The following is a 20,322-nucleotide window of genomic DNA, read 5'->3' as shown; positions in this document are numbered from 1 at the left end:
AGGGATTCTGACACTGCTATTCAAGGATCTAGCTAATGTTTCTTGTACAGGTTTTGCCTTATGATATGTTGACTTGTCAGTATCACACAGCATGCTCCAATTTATGGCTTGGTTGTGAGTGTATTTCACTGAAGCTGATCATTCTCTCCAGTTGCTATTATCTCTCCTTCTAAACTGTGCTTGCAGATGATATAGTAGAATTGGGAGGGGGGTTCTTGATTTCCTCTATGTGAACAATTAATTAGGACTCTGAAGAATGCTGCCTATTCTTGAATAATTAACTTCAGAAATGACAGCAAGCCCATTTGGCATCAATAAAAACAGCTCTGAATCTGAGATTTAAAAGCTGGAGGGGGGGGGGGAAGGAACATTCATGTTTTTCAAATCTGAAAGAAACATAGTGGTAACTGTATCAATGTAATATTATTAGCAAACAGTTGCTATGGATATCACAAAACTGACATAGTAGTGGGCACAATTCAGCCAAATTTAACTGATTTCAACAGGAGAAAGTTACGCTTCATGGTGAAAGCAATGTAACTTAAAAGTGCATTACCATGAATTTTGGTTTTGGCAGGGAGAGTTAATCCCCACTGTCTGCTTAACAGCTTTATTTATTTTTCAATTTGTATACCGCTACTCTTCCAAAGGACTCGTGGCGGTTCACAGGAATAAAACATTAAAATTCAATAAAACCCCAATTTACAGCAAGGCAGCAAGTGGGCAGATATTGATCAATCCTATCCCACCAATTTCAGCCAGTCCCCTTCCACTGGGAGTGGGTGCAGGTCTGATGGACCTTGGGGGAATCCTTCCTTGGAATACCAGGACTCTGCCCTGGCCTCAACCGTATGCCTCGTGGAAGAGCTCCATCTTGCAGGCACTGCGGAAAGTTGACAACTCTGGCAAGGCTCTCAGCTCTTCCAGGAGCTCATTCCACCAGGTAAAAATACTTTATGGATTTTTTGTTTTGTCTTTGATCTCATTTCAGGTAAAAGATTGACATGTGGCTCAAAAAATGCTCCGATCAACACACAGTCCTCAGGGCTGTGGACAATGGACATCATTGGGTCCAATGTCAGCACTGAAACTGCTCCCATGCAGCTTACTTTTTGCTTTTATGGAGACCTAGATTGCAAAAAGTTGGCTGTTCAGATTTCAGGAAAGACAACGCAAATCAAGGTAAATCAGTGTTCTATGTGAATGTTCCAAAATGTTTGATGTAAACCGCCCAGAGCCGTAGGGAAGGGCGGTATAAAAATCTAAATAAATAAATAAATAAATTTTATAAGAAAAAATAGATTAAATGATCATGTATGTGTGTCAGTCTGATTCCTGAGAAACCTCTCAAGAACGCAATATTATTCCTTAATCTTGTAACAAACACCTTTGTTACAAATTTTAATCAGCAAAGACCTCACTAATTTAACATCTGTAGTGATTTGTGTCGAAGCCAGGATCTTCCCATTCCTTGGCATATCGGCTGTACACACTTCCAACTTCTCTAGTACTCAGCTACTGTTCATACAGTTTGCTCAGGAATGGTTTTGACTTCTATCGCAATAAGGCTTTTCTATTTCAGAGTGCTTTTGCAAGTGAACTAATTCTGTTGCTTAATTGATTACTCTTGGTTTACACTATGTTTATTGAGAAGGAGGATGTTGAAGTTTTGGAGAGAAGTATAAGGATTTAGAAGAGTTGGTTCATATATGCCGCTTTTCTCTACCTGAAGGAGTCTCAAAGCAGCTTACAATTGCCTTCCCTCTACTTTCCACACAACAGACACCCTGTGAGGGAGGTGAGAGAGCCCTTGGAGCAGCCTGTCACTCATCCTCTTCAGTGAAGAATTAACACTTCACTCTCTGGTTTCCTGATATTCCAACACTTTGAGGCTTGCCTTTAAAGTGCTGTCCATCACAACCTTTCTTGGGTTGTAACTTGTCTAGCCTCAGATGGTGGGGATATCTGAAGCAGGGCCTCTCAAGAGACTGGAGAGATTAGGTTTATATGGAACTAGGTGGTCATTCAGGCATGCTGGTTCTGAGTTAAACGTAAAGGTAGAGGTATCCCTGCTGCCTTACCACCCTGTGCCACAAGAGGCTCTTTCAGCAGGGATAAGGTAAAAGGTAAAGGTATCCCCTGTGCAAGCACCTGGTCATGTCTGACCCTTGGGATGACTCCCTCTAGCATTTTCATGGCAGACTCAGTATGGGGTAGTTTGCCAGTGCCTTCCCCAGTCATTACCGTTTACCCCCCAGCAAGCTGGGTACTCATTTTACCAACCTTGGAAGGATGGAAGGCTGAGTCAACCTTGAGCCGGCTGCTGGGATTGAACTCCCAGCCTCATGGACAGAGCTTCAGACTGCATGTCTGCTGCCTTACCACTCTGCGCCACAAGAGGTTCTGAGTTATATAGGGCTTTAAAGCAAACTGGGAGCCAGTGTAAATGGAACAACACTACACTGCTGTGGTCCCTACAATTTCCTCCAGTCAGAATTCTGACCACAACATTCTATAGCAACTATAACTTCCAATCTTCAAAAGTACTCCCACACAAAGCACATTGCAGTAATCTAATCTATATTATTTGTTTATCATACGACATCTAAACTAAATGCTACCAGAACATGCTACCACAGTGATAAGTTCTTTCTTGCCCAGGAATGGTCAGAGTTGAGGTGCCCCTGGCAGCTTCTGTCACCTGTTTATCCAACAACAGTCCAAGAGCACCCCCAGTTTACAAACCTTCTCCTGAAGAGGGCTCTAACCTGGGGTTTCCCAGTCTTTCAGAGCAAATGGTGAAAAATAGGAGGTATACTCACCAGGAGAGAGGATGAGTAATGGAAATTAATATAGCTCTTCACCCTGCAGGTACTAATCTGTTTGTGGTCCCTGGCCCCAGAGAGATATGCCTGGCCTTGACCCAGGCCAGGAACGTCTCGGTCCTGGAACCCATCTGGTGGAATGAGCTCCCAGGAGAGCTGAGGGTCCAACGGAGCTGTCAAAGTTCCACAGGGCCTGTAAAACAGAGCTCTTCACCAAGTGTTTGGTTGAGGTCATGTCTGTTAAGATCAACGGGCCTCCTCAGGCTATGCTATTCCATCTGACAAACCCATTCATGGTCAGTTGTGGGGAAGCTGGAGGATTTTTATTTCTACCATCTTGTGTTTGTGATTGTTATAGTTTTAGGGTTTTAATGGGGTTTTATGGGGCATTATCATGTGATCCACCTTGAGTCCAAGAAGCAAGGTGGACTATAAATTGAATGAATGAATGAATAAATAAATGTGCCCACATGACCCAGAAGTGATGTAGGCATGTTGGGGGAGAGGGAAGCACTAATTTTGTAGTAAAACTCTATGGTAGAAATAGCTTCTACCCAAGAGTTTTGCCCCTAAACCAGAGCACTGTCCCTTAAGATCCCTGACATGCCTATGTCACTTCCAGATCAGAGACATGTTGAGTTAATTGTTCACAGCCTGTCTGAGATCTGCTGGAAGTACAAGATAGAGCTAAGTGTCACCTGCATATTGGTGACAGCTCTGTTCAAATCTGCTACTACAGCTCTGTTCCAGCAGCTACATATAGATGTTAAAAAGTGTGAGGTATGATAGGGATTGTAGCAGGATCCCAGAGATGCTTCAGTTATCTTGTGTGTATACCTTTACAAATGTGAGATGAAACTTTAATTCTTCAGGTTGTTGTTGCCAGTGTTTTTATTAAAATTGCACTTTGATCAATACGGTTATTACAATCTTCCATGTGAATGATATCATTGTTGTTTTAAATTGGCATTTGATAAATGTGTGCAGTGTTGTTTAGTGATGCTTTAAGTGGCTGAGAATGATAAAAATCAAATGCAGTTGACAAGTGAATTGTGCTATACTTTCTAGGAGGGAATCTTTTGTCTGATTTGTCTCATACAGGATGACTTGAGAAACATTGGGTCCCTTTACAAGATTCAGGTGTCTAGTCTACAGTCTCAGCTGGGGGAGCCCTGGCATTTAGTTCTGCTACATATGAAACATACAGGCACCAACGAGGAGATGTGGCTAGCATTTGACTGCTGGTTCAAACCTAATGAAGAGATATGTGTTGAACTGCCAGCATTCTCTGCAGGCCGGGAACCTTTGCCTGGTAAGATAATTCTGCTTTCATTGCAAAGAATTAAGTCCTTGGATGCACCTACATTTCTGGTATTGCAAGCTCTCTCCAACCTTCCAAGGCAATGAATTTGCATTAAGATTTTAAAAGTATCTCCTTCCCCAAAGCTTTGTGAATAGCTATGCATGTTTACTGAGAAGTAAATCCTGTTGAAGACTTTTCATGTAAATGAGCACAGAACTACAGTGTAAAGATGCATACTGTTAGGATGCAATCTCATTGGATTTAGAGAACAATCCTAAACAGGTCTGCCCAGAATTCTGCCAAGAATCCTATTCAGTGGGTCTTACTTCTGTGGTCTTACTCCCAGGAAAGTGTTATGATTGTGCTGTTAATTCTGTGAAAATTATGTTATATTTGGGGCACCATAGGCTTGTCTGAATATTGTAAATTGCCAATGGTTACGATGAAGCTCACTAACTAAACACAAAGCTTACTTCTGCTCAAACATGAGCAAAATCAGGCTGCATGTCTCATAGGCATGTTTTATATCGCCATAGTAAATTAAGTAGTTTTACACAATATTTTGGTCTGCCATTTTCCATCAGTTAGGGAACAACATCTGGTTATATTCCAGTCCTATTTTCTTAAAGCAGAAAAATGAGTAATTCAATGGCAATGTTATGTTGTCACCATGATCAGTATGCAGTGTCCTTATTTGCTGATTCAACAAATCTGAGAACTTGTGAGACGTTCATAGCAGGACTACTTAGAAGAAAGAGCCATGTTTTTTTCAATGGGGCTTACTCCTAATAAAATCTTCCTAGGATTGCAGCCTGAGCAACTAAATGTACATCACAGAAAACAAGACAAGCATGCTGGTGACTTATGCTAAATAGCTATAATTCTGTATTCAACAACATACTTAGCGTTTATTTATTTATTTATTTATTTATTTATTTATTTATTTATTTATTTATTTATTTATTTATCATACTTCTATACCGCCCTCCCCAGAGGCTCAGGGCGGTTTACATTATAACAAAGAACCTTACATAAAACAGTCTGTGTTTTACATGCTTGAATAAAATTATTATGGTTTTGCCTGAGTGCCATGAGAAGTGGCATGTTTGTGGTAAGGCACCGTCTCTTCCTTTTTCTGTTCTATTTATTGTAGCACAGTATAGAGAGATTATAGCATAAGGGGTTATAGAACAGATATCACAAAAAATTTAGTAACAGATTTTTATTCATTTATAGTTAGAAAAAAAATAGTCATCCAGACTTATCAATGGATAAATAGGGTCATCTGTTGCTAGAGGCATCTTCTTTCAATTATATCCGGCTCATAAACTGGCTTCTTCATTTAGCTTCTGTTGAACTAGCTACACTGATCCACGCATCGATAACCTCCATATCAGACCACTGTAGCATGCTCTAGGTGGGACTGCCTTTGAAGATATCCCAGAAACTACACTTGATACAAATGATAGCAACCAGGTTCCTGTCTGGGGACAGCCACTTGGAAGATATGACTCCAGTACTACCTTGGCTACCTATCAGTTTTCAGGTCCATTTCAAAGTGCTGGTTATTACACTTAAAGCCTACAGTGATCTCACCTTCTTCCTTCCCTCACAGGATTTTCTTTTTGTTTCTTATTTCTTAATTGTTGAGCAGCAATTATATCTATTTTCTTCTTATTTGCTGGTCTATGGGTGTCCCATCCTGTCGCCTTATGTTATTTTATATTTTGATACTGGCCCAGCTCAGGGACTTCAGGGAAGAGACGAAATCACCTCCTTACCCTCTACTTCTGAAAGAGCACACAAGAGGCTTTTGGAAGTATAAAATAAACAAAATGTTTTATTTATCTTAGAGGAGAAAAGGTCAGGTAGACTCAGGTGTAGGATGTATGAAGTGAACACACAATCAAAATGAAATAACTTTATCACACTAAATCCAGATAATATATTGCCAACAAGCAAGTGTTTTGTTTTGTTTTTTTGCTTTTCCACAAGATTTTTGGAACTTTGAGGACAGAGACTTCCTTCTCAGTCTCTGTTTTAACTTGAAAAAAATAGATTTCTACATTCCATTGACAATTTACATTTAAAAAGCAGAAATGTGCAACCAACTTCCCAAAATATTTCTATACACATCAAGGGATCATTCATTTCTTTATTATAGGTTTGCATTGGTATAGCTTTCTCATTTGCCAGAGTCTCTCATACTTTAATTTTGCTTTCTTTAGAGCTATCATCCTTTTCACTGGGCAAAGATTACTTCTGTCCACTAGAAGCAATTTCCCTGTTCGGCTTGAATGGGATCCTTGCTGATCCACCCACTCCTTCAGCTACTTTCCCAGTTCATTGTCAGTGCTGAATAGTCTTCAACTGTCAGTTCCCAACTGTGATTTCTTACCTGACAATCTCCACTGAACTACGTTTGAACAGCCTGTCATTCAAAGTTTATCAGACTCTGTAAGGCATTAACACTTGACAGTCTGATACAAAGCCTTTAATAACCTCTGGCACTCATATTTATTAGATGGCATCTCTTGTATGCTTCCATGCACCAGTTAAGTGGTTTAGACTGCCTTCTTATGGTACCCCCACCAAAAGTCCGTAGAATTACAGGTAGGTCACAGGCATTTCCCTGATCTACCAGAACAGGTACAAAATATGCTACATTTAGGAAAATGTATAACAGTTTTATTCTAGAGATCATTTGATGGAAGGTAAATTATCTTAGCAAATTTGGCTGAGTGTTTAACTTTTGCATGTATCAATCAATCAAGTTTTATTACAGCATTTGCCAGCAATAGCAAAAACTTTAAAACAAGATTAAAGACTTTTGCATGAATTTTTAATGTGCATTTTAATCTTAATTTTGCTAATTGGACTGGTATATTTTGTGTCCTTACAACCGGGTTACAACTTGGTTATTTCATTGTTAGCTGCATAATCACAAGAGATACAAAAAGTCACCAAACACCTTCACAGCTTTATGCTTCCCGTGCAAACAATATAGTGAATGGTTGCAGTTCATAGTGTTGCTGGCAAATCCAAGATCTGCAGGAAAAAATAATACTGGTAAATGCTTAATGTCACTTTGTGGCAATGAACTTATGGACTGCTTTCTCTTACACACATCATCCTTATAATGATGACTGCTTCCCTAGGAGAATCATATACTTTATTACAGGGGTAGTCAACCTGTGGTCCACCAGATGTCCATGGACTACAATTCCCATGAGCAAACGCTGGCAGGGGCTCATGGGAATTGTAGTCCATGAACATCTGGAGGACCCCTGCTTTATTAGACACGTATAGGGCAAAACAGGGAGAAGAGAAAAAGCACAATTTTTAAAGAATGGTCTCCCTTCACACACCATCAGTAATCCCTCATGTTACAAATAAAGGCATTGAAAGAATGGTGGTTATTGCTAACCCAAATGTTCTTTCATAGTACACATAATTATTAATGGTTTGGATTGGTATAGCTTCCTCATTTGTCAGAATCTCTCACATTTTAATTTTGCAGCCTGAGTGTAAAATTGGCCTTTAACGCCTGTATGTCATGGATACAATCTTTTTTATATTGTAGGCTTATTAAAGAAGTGATTGCATGAAATGTCACAATATTGGGATGCAGACCTTTTTATTATATTTCCTTCACTATGACTAGCAGATGCTTGTAAAAAGAGCAAGGAAATGTTTTTGAAATTCAAGCATGTGCCCCCCTTTCCCCCATTATCTTTGCATGAGTATGACAGTTAGGGTTGCCAGCCTTCAGGTAGGGTCTGGAGATCTCCTGGAATTACAAGTAATCTTCAGCCCACAGAGAGCAGTTCCCCTGGAGAAAATGTCTGATTTGGAGGGTGGAATCTATGACATTATAACCTGCTGGGGTCCCTCCCCTCCCCAGCCCCAGCCCTAGCCCCCCAAGGCTCCACCTTCCAAAATGGTTTCCAAAATGGAACCACCCTAGAATATGAGTGAATTTTCCCACTCATATTCCAGTGTGGTCCCATTTTGCATTGGAGGAGATGACATCTTGCTTTGTACTCTTCTGCTGCACCAAACATGCAGTTGTGGCATAGGCGTACTGTCTGTAAATGTAATCATTCACAAACCACCACAAACAGCACCAAAGTTAATGAAATGTTTGTGATGAGTGAACTGGCCAAATGCGTGAGGAACTTTGTGAGCTGTATCATGCCCATTCCTACAGGAGACAGTGTGTCACAGAACTTGAAATTCTATCTTTTCTGTACTGTACAGGGATTATGTTTGCTGATATTCAAGTTCCTCAGATCTTAAGTTACTTAATTTGCAATTTTCTTAGGAAACAGCATAAGGGAAAGATTTGAGCACAGGCTTCCACCCCCATCTACTATTAGTTTTGCAAAAAACCTCTGGGATATTCTGGTTTCTGAGATCATGTGCAATATGGCCATAGGTAAAATACAAGGACTATTTAGTGAAATGTTGAACAGTAAGGACTAATATAGTATTTCTTAGGAACAATGTTGTTACATCAATGTATATTCCAGAAGAATTGCTGTAACAAAGCAAGAACGATATAGCCTTCAGTATCTCTTACACTTTATATCAGTTATCCTGATTGTTCTTTGAAATCCTGTTGTTAACCAGATGGAACAAGGGAGAAAGCATTCTAATTTCCCAATGGTCTCTTTAATACATAGTTGGGGGTATGAGAGAATACTTTTCTGTATCTACTCTGTTGTTCAGATCAATAATATCCTTTCTTCTTGGCCTGCAAAATGACCATTTCTTTAAACTTTCTGAATGTCTTTGCTAAATTATTCCTTTCCCTATAGGCACCCCTGAGCTGCTTGTGTGTGCTGCTTGTAACAAATCTGGTTGATATAGGCTAAAGCAGAGGCCTCAGTGACAGGCCGCCATGCCTGCTTCCCCCCCCCCCCCCCCGCAGCAAGAAGCTCACCAGGCCGCGAGAAAAGCATCTGCCAAAGCAGCCACTTCACTCGCGGCCCAGCTAGCTTTTTGCTGTGAGGGGGGTGGGGAAGAGGCAGGCACGGCCGCCAGAACACTGTCGGCACAAACGCGCATGTGCGGAGCTACCACACATGTGCGTTAGCGCCCTCTGGTGGTGAAAACGCGCATGCATCCGCTCTTCGCCACCCTCGGAAGCAGTCCTCAACCTTAAAAAGGTTGGGGACCGCTAGGCTAAAGCATACGTTTGGTGGATTATAAAGTGAATAGTTTAATAGGGGGCTAGACAGCCTATATGTGTGTGATGCTATGGACACATACAGGGGCTGAACTGCCGTTTAGAGATTCTCATGCTCATGGAGATTTATTTAGCAGAAAATAATAATGTGAATTGAAAACCCTTCAAGACTACTACAGTACAGTTTCCATATGCATCTTTACACAATGTTATGTACACAATATTTGTAGAGAAAATACCTAAAATATGAGAGGATAAATGCAAGTGGAAAGAGTCAATAGATGTATTGTTGCAGAGTAGGCTCTATGAAATTTTTTTGGAATACATGTCATACCACCTGATCATGTAAATCTGCCGTATGATGAATCAGATAACAACATAGGATCACAGTCTAGAGAACAGGAAACAAACAAACAAACCATTACTGAGATTAACAGTTCCTGTGTTTTATAATAATTGTAATTGCATTATATATTATGGGTTTTTTTATTTTGTAACCCGCCACAAGCTGGCTTGCTGGGAATGGCGGGGAATAGATCCAGCTTGGTGTAGTGGTTAGGAGTGTGGATTTCTAATCCGACATGCCAGGTTTGATTCCCTGCTCCTCCTCCGCATGCAGCCAGCTGGATGACCTTGGGCTCACCACGGCACTGATAAAGTTGTTCTGACCAAGCAGTAATAACAGGGCTCTCTTAGCCTCACCTCCCTCACAGGGTGTCTGTTGTGGGGAGAGGAAAGGGAAGGCGAATGTAAGCCACTTTGAGACTCCTGGTAGAGAAAAGCAGCATATAAGAACCAAGTTTTCTTCTTTTTCAAAAGTATATAGATTATCCTTATGTATTAATTAGATGAATTTTTTATCATTGAGAAACCCCTGAAACATTCTACAAGCTTCAAAAAAACCCAGAAGTGGTGCAATAGTGCAGGATATGGTTGGAAAGCATAGCTGTATACATGCCCACTTGGGACCCCTCCCCTTCCTACCCCCTCTAGGTCCATCATTGGCCATTTTGGGAGAGGTGGGTGGGTTGGCATGACCATATATGGTTATTTCACCTGATAAATGTTTAACATTTTTAAAAAAACATATAAAATTTAATTAACTCCAACCAATTTGGGAAACCCTTCCAGGACCATCAAGATACCTCAGGTTTTTATGAAACCCTGGTTGAGAAACCTGGTCTACACAGACTGGAAGCAGTTGTCCATAGTCTCAAGTAGTGGTCTTTTATATCACCTATTTCCCCATCTTTTCTTTCTGGAGATGCTGGGGATTGAAACTGAGACCTTTCGCATGCTAAACATGTTCTACCACTGAGTTAGTCTCTGCTCCATGAATTTAGGAATAGCAGAAGTTTGGAATATAGTTCTGATGAATTTGACCAGGGTTGCTCAACCTTTTGCAAACAAAATTTCTGGAAGCAGTCAAAGCGTGAGTAGGCAGTACCCATTCATTTTGTAAGATATAGAGTATGGAAGTTTGCTGCTTCGCTGCTCCTCCCCTAGCAAATGCCCTCTTTTATTTGAATAGGAATCCTCCTCTTGATTTTATGGAAGCTTTATCTGCAAAAGTTAGTCACAGATTTTATGCAAATTTAATTATGCTTATTTTGGTAGAGCAGCTAATTAACACAAAAATCTTCAAGGGATTAAGGCATCATTCTGTAAATCAGTCTGTAAACTTTTGTGCAGAGATAACAAATATATGGAGTACAGTGCAGTTGATGAGACCTAACTGGGACAACCTTGTGTTATTTAAATGCTTACCATGGTAATTGCACTGACTGTACCTTAACTTAACAATGCACAGTAGGGACTTTCCAATACAATGGCCCATTCCGCACAAGGATCAATGTGGCACATTGCTTGCAGAAAGAAATAACGGAATTTAAAATGGTGCAATTTGGTGTAACGCATACCTGCCTTTGTAGTGGAATCCAGTAGCGTTTCAATCGTTTCCCACAGGTTTCCGGTCTCACCAAAAATTGCTAGAAAAGAAGCGATTTTTTCCATGCTTTGTCCCGCCCCTGGCCGTCAATCAAACAAGCAGCCAATGGGCGGTTGTTACCATGCTCCGGAAAAGCCCCTTTCCCTTTAAGAACAGGTTTTTTAAAAAAAAGAAGACCAACGAGTATGCCTTGATTCCTTGCCTCCTCCTAACGTAGAGACCCATCCAGCTGGCAGCTGGCGTGTGAGCTGCCGATTCATCGTTGCTACGCTCCCCCAAGTGAGAAAAAAATCCCCCCCCCCCGTGCATGGGCGCCATTTTTGGCCGAAAATAAAGGGAACCTGCAAATGGGGCTGTGTTGTGCTTGGTGACTTAGGGGAGCTTTAAAGCAGCTTTGTGGAGGGACTGCAGCCGGAGAAGCCTCGCTGCGTGAATGAAGGCTCACTGGCTCATTGCTCTCCGCTCGCTCCGAGGGGAAAAAAATGGCGATCGCTTCGCCGGAAGTTCAGAGGAGAGAGTCAGAGGGACTTTGTTGGAACCGCAACAATGGGAATGCACAGGTCTTTTTCGCTAGTGTTGCAGATTGTTTTCAAGAGTGTAGTGCTTTTCGGAGGGTGAATCCACTTTTCTGGATTTCCCTTTAAGCGCTACAATGAATCGCTTTTTGTGGATCGGTTTCAGGAGTGTGGCAGATTGTGTGCGACGTCGTGCATAACTGCAAATTAGTAGCGTTTACAATTTGCCACACTCCTGCAACATTTAACTTGTGCGGAATGGGTCAATATATTCTGATAGCAGGCTGGGTAAAAATTTGACTTATTTTAAGACATAGAAAGTCTCAAAAATGAAAGAAAGAGCTAGGTTGCTATTGAATTTAAAGTAATCACTACTTTATTGATAGATGTCTGACCAGGTATACAATAGAATGAGATGTCAGGGTTCTTGCTGACTGGATTGTTCTACTTTAGACTCCATCATGTGAGGTTCATATTTTGAATGTCACCTGAAATAAAAATCTTCTGGTAAGTAGAAACCAGCACAACATAGAATACCCTTGGCCAAAATATTTATCCTTGATGCAATAGGACTGTACTTTTTCAATGACAGGCAGGGTTATTATGTGAAGGAAGCATTCAGACATGGGATACGTGTCCCTGCAAGGTGAAGTGGTATAGTCCATTCAAACACCTGAGGATTCTGTTACCCTATTCTGCTCCTTGTGTAGGCCAGACATGTATAAGTTTAAGCCTCTGATTCTGGTAAATTTTGGACCATGTTGGTCCCTGAGTCATAATGTGTAAATGGACAGGTCTGTCATAGAATTACACATGTGGAAATACAGTGGCATATATTCCTGATCCTGGTAAATAGATGAGGAAGAAATGGAGATAGTGACAGATTTTATTTTCCTGGGCTCCAAGATCACTGCAGATGGGGACTGCAGCAAAGAAATTAAAAGACGCTTGCTCCTGGGGAGGAAAGCTATGGCAAATCTAGACAGCATCCTAAAAAGCAGAGACATCATCCTGCCAACAAAAGTGTGTTTAGTCAAGGCTATGGTCTTCCCAGTTGCAATGTATGGCTGTGAAAGTTGGACCATAAGGAAGGCCGAGCATCAAAGAAATTAGGCTTTTGAACTCTGGTGCTGGCGAAGACTCTTGTGAGTCCCTTGGACTGCAAGGCAAACAAACCGGTCAGTCCTAGAGGAGATCAGCCCTGCCCGCTCCTTAGAAGGCCAGATCCTGAAGATGAAATTCAAATATTTTGGCCACCTCATGAGAAGGAAGGACTCCCTGGAGAAGAGCCTAATGCTGGGAGCGATCAAGGGCAAAAGAAGAAGGGGACGACAGAGAATGAGGTGGCTGGATGGAGTCACTGAAGCAGAAGGTGCAAACTTAAATGGACTCCGGGGAATGGTAGAAGACAGGAAGGCCTGGAGGATCATTGTCCATGGGGTTGCAATGGGGACACGACTTCGCACCTAACAACAACAACCACAACATATTCCTGAACTTGCAAATTGAAATGGTATGGGATTCATACCATTGATTTGTTTTATGTGAGAGGATTTGGGAATGAATATGGTTTTACTGAAGTATTTAATTTTACAACAAACAGGATTAAAATGTCTTAACCTGGACTGAGGGAGGGAAGGCAGCATGGTATAGGTGTTTCTCATCAGATCTTGGAAGCTACTTGGAAGAAAGACCACCAAGGAAGACTTTACAGAGGAAGACAATAGTAAACCACCACTTCTGCTTAATCCCTGGCCTTGAATTCCCTGTGGTATCACCATTACATCACAGGTGCAACTTGATGGCAATTTACACACAATCTGGACTGAATCAGGATGTGCTTATTGAAACTGAGATGATTGAGGAGTAGTGATGAAAAGAAGCTTCTCATGTAGATGTTGGAAATATTAACATAATTACAATACACAATACATATCTGTACAGGCTCATCTATAAAACTATAGCTCCTAAACAGCTGGTAAGCGACTGTACTCTAAAAGCAGTGATAAATGGTCTTTATTTTGCTAATATATGTATATATTATTTATTTATTTACTCAGTAGTGGAATATTCGATTCATATCCATACTGGAGACAAAAAGAAAGCTGATGCCAGTGGAGACGCTTATCTCTGTATTCAAGGAGAGTGGGGTGACTCTGGGAAACGATGGCTTAATAACTCAAGAAGAGGCCCAATCGTGTTTGCTACAGGACAGGTAAAAAAAATAATAATAATAGAAAAACAACATTGCAAACATCTAGCACAGGAACTGAACTTCATGTTTGGGACAAGGGCTATGTTGCCATCATTTTAACTATCAAGTCTTCTTTTCCAGTACATCACGTGCTGAGTTTGACCTCAGCAGAGGCAAGAAATCTCTTCTCTCCAAAAGTATAACTCTGCTACTCTACCAGATAGACAGTGGCTTTAGTTGAATCGTATACTGTTATGGAATTGAATTGCAAGCTCCTTCAAGAGCTGAGCCAGTCTAGTTGAAAATCAGGTGGAGGAGGGGCTGTGGCTCAGAAGCAGAACATAATCTTTAATGCAGAAAATCCAACTTTCATCTCCAGGTTTAAAAGGAGGGGGTAGTATGTGATGTGAGAGGCCTCCATTTGAAACCCATTGCTAGTTAGAGTACACCAGCCGTCTCAACATTTTTACCATTCAGAAACCCCTGAAACATTCTTCAGGCTTCAAAAAGCCACAGAAGTGGTGCACTTATGCTGAATATATTTGGGAAGCATAGTGGGGGTACATGCCCATCTGGAACCCCTTCCCTTCCCACTCCTTCCAGGCCCATAACTGACCCCTTTTTTTGGGGGGGGAGGCAGGGTGACATGACCATGTATGGTCATATCACCTGATACATATTTAATAAATGTAAAAAATATATTAAAATTAGTTAACTCTCATCCATTGTGGAAACCCTTCCAGAGCTCTCAAGAAACTCCAGAGTTTCACAAACCCCTAGTTAAGAAAGCCTGAAGCAGACAATACTGGTCTCAGTTGACTAAGGGTCTGACTCAGTATTAGGCAGCATCATCTGATCCATGTGAAAAACAGGGTACACACCTAAAACAAAAAGATACACGAATCTGTACCTGCAACATTTCCCTCATGGTAATTTATGTTATCTAGCCATAGGTAAGTTCTTATAAACTCCACTTATTTCAGTGGAAAATACTTCCAATTTATATCATCCCATTTTAAATATAATAATTCCATTTTAAATCATTGTGCTTCTGATCTTCATGTTGGATGAAGTGACTTTTGTGCTCCATTTTTCTACTCATTGAATTGATAGTGAATTGATTAAAGCCTTGATGGAGGCCCGTGGACATTTCTTAAGTCAGTCCAGGCTGGATCTCTAGTATGAGGAAACCCACTTCAAGGATCATCTATAACTGATGCTGCTTAGTTTGATGCCGAGGTCTATCTGTCATGTTTAGTCAGCTACCTAGGTTTACCTTTTCACAGTTAGCATCTTTACGTGTGTTCACTGTGTGCTTGGTGAATATATTTAGAACAAAACTGGTGAACAACAATTGCTCTGTGAAGATGGCAAAAGAGTTTTCTAATACTTTGAAGAGATGAAAATAAATAAGAAAGGAGCCCTGTAAATATATATTCCAAGGGCATATTCTCATAGGAAAAAAGGAGCAGTACAGAAGTTTGGATATCATGCCAAATTCAATGAAGTGGTTATATATAGTATTATGGCAAAGATTTGTGTGTGAAACAAGTGTCAAATGTGTAAAGAAAGAAGACACTTGCTCTCTTGGGTCAGAACAATCCAGCCAAGCAGCTCAGATATGACTGCAGCCAATTTGAGATGCTTCAGAAGAAAGGCAAGGTCACACGGTGTAATAAGTATCATTCATCTTATTTTATTTATTTCTCTCCTGAAGTTCTGTTACAAATGAGCAGCTTGTTGGGATTTTAAGCTAGTTCTGGAAATATTGTACTTCTAAATAACATGTTACTTCAATAGCTGCAATAAAAATCGACACTAAAAGCATCAGCTATATTTTTACTCTGATCTTGCAAGGAGTGGTATCTCTTTACCTACAGTGCAAAGTTCGCCTATACAGAAAGGAATTAAAAATCTAGCAGGTGCATCTTGCTTTATAGAAACCAACAATATATATATATATATATTTAATTATAGGAGGACATTTTCAAAATCGAAGCAGTACATCTTGGGAAGCTGAGCCAAGTCCTTTTAGGGTTTAAAAGTCTGAAAAAAGGTAACATGAAAATGTCTGTGTTTAGCATTTTGCCAAAAGTATTGGAAATCCCGTGTGCTTGTTTTTAGTGAAGAGGGGAGGGGGCAACACAAAGGCTGCTATTCAAAGATGTTACTCAGGCAGGCCAGAAAGGAACCCTACAGCAGGTTTAATAGAATAATGGCTTCCATGTTATTTTGTTGGAAGGGCTGCAGGAGTCAAAGGAAGCTTCACCTGCATGCACTGTTTCTAACTGCACCTAACACAAATAGCTTCTTTAGACTATGATGGATTATTTCTGTCTGAGCATTCTTTACAAAGGCCATCAAATGGAAGATATAGGCTGATAAGATTTATTTAGAGGAAAGATATATGGGATGGAAAAGAAACGACTGTACAGAGTTCTCTTTATAAGAAGAAACCCCATAATAATAGAGGGTGATCCCAGCATTGTTGGCAGCAATGGGGAAGGGGGGAGGAGTTTGAAAACTAAAGTCCTGTTCTCCGTGTCCTTCCTGCATGTATCAGTGATTGGTCTTTTATTTTTGTAAATGAAGGGAAATTTCTTCTTCCTCGTGTTATACAACATCTTCAGTATGCATTTCTTTTTTACAATTTTAATCACTCAAACTTATTATAAAGAACAGATTTTTAAAAACAAATAGTCACATTGCTGTTTCTCTTCCTAGATGATTGGTTCCTAGAAAAGATAGTCATAAAAGACAGAAGCTATCCTTTTACCACATATATCTTTGTTCATAATGATTGGGTCCATAAACGTTCTAAACAAGATTTTACAGAACTTGTCATTCCACTTCAAGGCAAGTACCTCTTATTGTGCTGTAGTATTACACAAGTCCATAGGATTGGCATCATCAATCCTAAAGATATTTGCATGGAAGTAAATGTGTTAGAAATTGTCAGATAAGGGTAGAATGGTATATTATGTGTGGTTCCATGGTTATTTTTTTCTGATTTTTCAGAATTTTATTTGACATGGGTAAAATGCTTGGAGATGTATTTGGTGTGAAAATTGCATGATGGGTAAGAGCTGAATAGTTCCTCTTTCCCTGTGCAAGCCTTCCTCTTTAAATCACAGCCCCAGGGCTACATTATGTTATTATTTCTTTTTTTAAGGGGAATATATAATGTGTTGTGTCACTCCCTGTATGTGTGGTCTGATGAAGTCATTTGTATGATGGAGATAATCAGGAATGATTTTTTTAAAGCAGACACTGATATTACTGGAAGCTTGTTTATTTACTTTCATATTCAAAGTAATCTAGTGAGTGATGCTATGATCCTGTGGTCTGTCGTCAGAATACCTTTCATCTAGTACAAATGGTATCCTTGCCTCTGAGTTCCAGGATCCAGCAACAGAAGGAGAGATTTAGACTACAAACTGGATATTCTGGGATACTCTTCTACCACTGTATTGGGCATGGCAACACCCAAATACAAATATAAAAGTAATAACTTTTGGCATTTACATCACCCTTTACCTGAAATGTTCATTATTCTGGCTATATGTTTATTCTTAATGCAGAAGTGACTGCACCATCTGGTCTAGTAAAAGATTTCGATGCTAGAAGCCAAGGTCAATGGAGAATGTGGATGGACTGTACTCACATGCCACAAAAAATGCCAGATATAAAAGTACTTGTGTATGGAAGAAATGGGATATCCCTTGCACAGAGAGTTCAAAATTTTAAAAATGAACCATTTTTGGTAGGTTTGTAATTCATATTTATCAAGAAGGGAAGGGTGGTATAAAAATCTAAGTAAATAAATAAAATAAATAAGATGTTGCCACTGTAATGGCCTGACATTTTCATTGAGACAACAAAGTACTTACCAGTTGCAATTTCATACCAGTCTAAATTGACATTAAAACCTTTACAAAATTCACATCTCCTTGTCAGTTTTGAAAATCATAAAAGCCTTTTCACTAGTATCTAATAAGTGTTTAATTATAAAGTTGGACATGCAAGCACTAGCAGTAAGAACTTCTTACATGTTGGTATGTTTCTTCTGGCCCTTTGTCCAACAAGCATAGGTACATGATTCTCCCTTCCCCCACTTTACCTGTACGATAGGTTAGGTTGAGAGAAAGCAACTGGCCCAAAGTCATCCACTGAGCTTTATGGCAATGTGGAGTCTCGTACCTGAATCTTCCACATCTTACTCCAACATGCTAACCATTACACTACACTATGAAGGACTGATACTAAGAAGATGACTTGCCAGACAAAATTTGGCAGGGAATATGAGTGTCCTGAATGCACTACTTCTGTTTTATGGTTTGTATTGTTAGGCCTTACTGTTCTAACATTCCTGGTTCAAGCTGATTCCACATGGGTAGAAAAAGTCGCGAGGGAAGTCATATGGAAGCAAGGCAAATCCCTACTTCCACATGACATTGCTGCCAGGCCACCATCCTCCCGGACCTCATGCGGATCAGGCCCCAGAAGCCCTGGACTAAGGGAACACAGATTCTTCAAAGTTCACTTAGCCCACTCCAGGGGCCAATGCTGTCCTACGGTGACCCAAAGGAGGCAAAAAATGCCCTGGTTGGCTTCACAGTGCTTTGCCTTGTTGCAGGGCAGACAGGGGCATTTACTTTTATTTTGCAGGAAGGTAAGATTGCATGGAATGCAATCCCACCTTTCTTCAAAATAACCCCCCATATCCTCCCCCATGCAGCAGAACTGATCCACCGCTGCTTTGCTTCCCATGTGGACACAGACTGCTGCAGAGCATGCAGCTCTGCAACAACGCACCAATGGCGGTCCAGTGTGGCCCCCATTGTGCAGAATGGGCCTTACATTCAACAACCTTTTAATTAAATATATGAACTTCTTCACTATTTGAAAATTCTTATATAGACTTCCACAAGCCTTACATATGGGTTGAGGGAAGGGGAGGGGATTAGTTGCCAGGAAGGTCTAATTAAAGATGCATAAGTAACTAGTAGGTGATAAGTATAGCCCAGATTGGATTAAAGCACTTTGTAAGACATGTGAATAGCAGCGAATTGGCATACAAATAAAAGAGAACCCACAAATGTGAGAAGTTTGAGTGCAGTGGCACCTTTAAGACCAACAAAGTTTAATTCTGGGTATAAGTGAGAACTGAGTGACTTAGCTGGTATACATACTCGCTTCTTGTGATGTTTGCATACTGTGCAGCTAATATTTTTGTTTCTTTAACAGTTGAATATTGGGGATGCTGGCCACATAACAAAGGTTTCCTTCATGTTATTCAACCCAAGTTTGAATAAAGGAATTAAACTTCTGAAGGTACATTCTGTATTGCTGACATGAACTTATGTTACCTTATGTACCATAGTACAATTCTTGGTGCTTCAGTAGATTCTAGAAAACTGTGCTTTCTATTTATATCATTCTGCTCCGATTTGAAATCTGCTGGCAGATTATTCATTTAGACTTAAAGCAGCTCCAGCCAGAGAGCTGAAGACAAATAAACTTCTTCAGCAAAACATCTTTAAACCGCTCCGCGGTATTAAATAAAAGGGTAAGGGGTAAGTGGGAGGAGAGTGGGTGGGCGCTGTCTGGGATAAAAACTCGGAGGAGTGAATCAGGAGCCACAAAGCACGTCCCTGCATGTCCCTTTGCCCACCCCCAAACCGCTGTCCCCGCCGGGACTTACTCCGTGCCCGATCGGATGCTTTGCGGCTGCTCCCTTGCTTCACCGCCACCGAGTCCATGCGGCCAGGGCTGCCTGCCCACGCTGAGCCATATGCCGTCTCACTATGGCACGCATCACCCCAGAGCCCTGCCTGCGCTGCTCGCCACGATTGCAGGCCACGCCTGCCAACGGCGCCGACCTGCACGCCTCAACCACCGCGCCCTGCCCTCAGAGGCCTCGCCTCCTTCCGGCCCCCGTCGACCTGCCGTGCGGCCACAGCCCCTGGCCTGGACAGCCCACTCGCCCACGGACTGCCGGCCATGGCCAGCCAACCTACCCCCACTCACTATGGCCTGGGAAAACGCGCGCCGGTCCCCACACGCACGGGCCGCTTCGCCACCGCCTATGCCCACACAGACACCCGCGCAGAACACCGCCCTACAACAGCTAGCGCCCGCTGTATTCACAGGACTGCGGGCTTAATTTCTAGTACAGAAATAAATAAAGGGGAAAGGATCTATCTCTATTAATATACTTCAAAAAGCATGACTAAAGTTATTCTTATTCATTTCTGGTCATTAGCCATCCTCTCCAATGAGAAAGGTAAACTAAAAATGAAACAAGTAAATAATTGTCTCACAACTTCATGCCCCTAAAAGATAC

The 20,322-nt window shown here is 41.0% G+C and overlaps 1 protein-coding gene across 2 annotated transcripts in view; it reads left to right on the top strand.

Annotated features, from left to right (window-relative positions):
• Positions 1-20,322, top strand: part of RP1 (RP1 axonemal microtubule associated) — a 221,343-nt gene that overhangs the window by 156,424 nt on the left and 44,597 nt on the right. For both annotated transcript variants that reach the window (XM_077352406.1, XM_077352407.1), the window contains exons 36-42: positions 992-1,182; positions 3,927-4,137; positions 13,843-13,997; positions 15,954-16,032; positions 16,701-16,832; positions 17,558-17,739; positions 19,224-19,310. In XM_077352406.1, coding sequence (XP_077208521.1) covers positions 992-1,182; positions 3,927-4,137; positions 13,843-13,997; positions 15,954-16,032; positions 16,701-16,832; positions 17,558-17,739; positions 19,224-19,310 — 1,037 coding nt within the window. The remainder of the gene's footprint in view (positions 1-991; positions 1,183-3,926; positions 4,138-13,842; positions 13,998-15,953; positions 16,033-16,700; positions 16,833-17,557; positions 17,740-19,223; positions 19,311-20,322) is intronic.

The sequence above is a fragment of the Paroedura picta genome, chromosome 9, assembly GCF_049243985.1.
Source record: "Paroedura picta isolate Pp20150507F chromosome 9, Ppicta_v3.0, whole genome shotgun sequence".
In the NCBI taxonomy this organism is placed as follows: Eukaryota; Metazoa; Chordata; class Lepidosauria; order Squamata; family Gekkonidae; genus Paroedura; species Paroedura picta.
The sequence above is the reverse complement of the archived record's forward strand: the minus strand, read 5'-3'. Positions and strand labels throughout refer to the sequence as shown.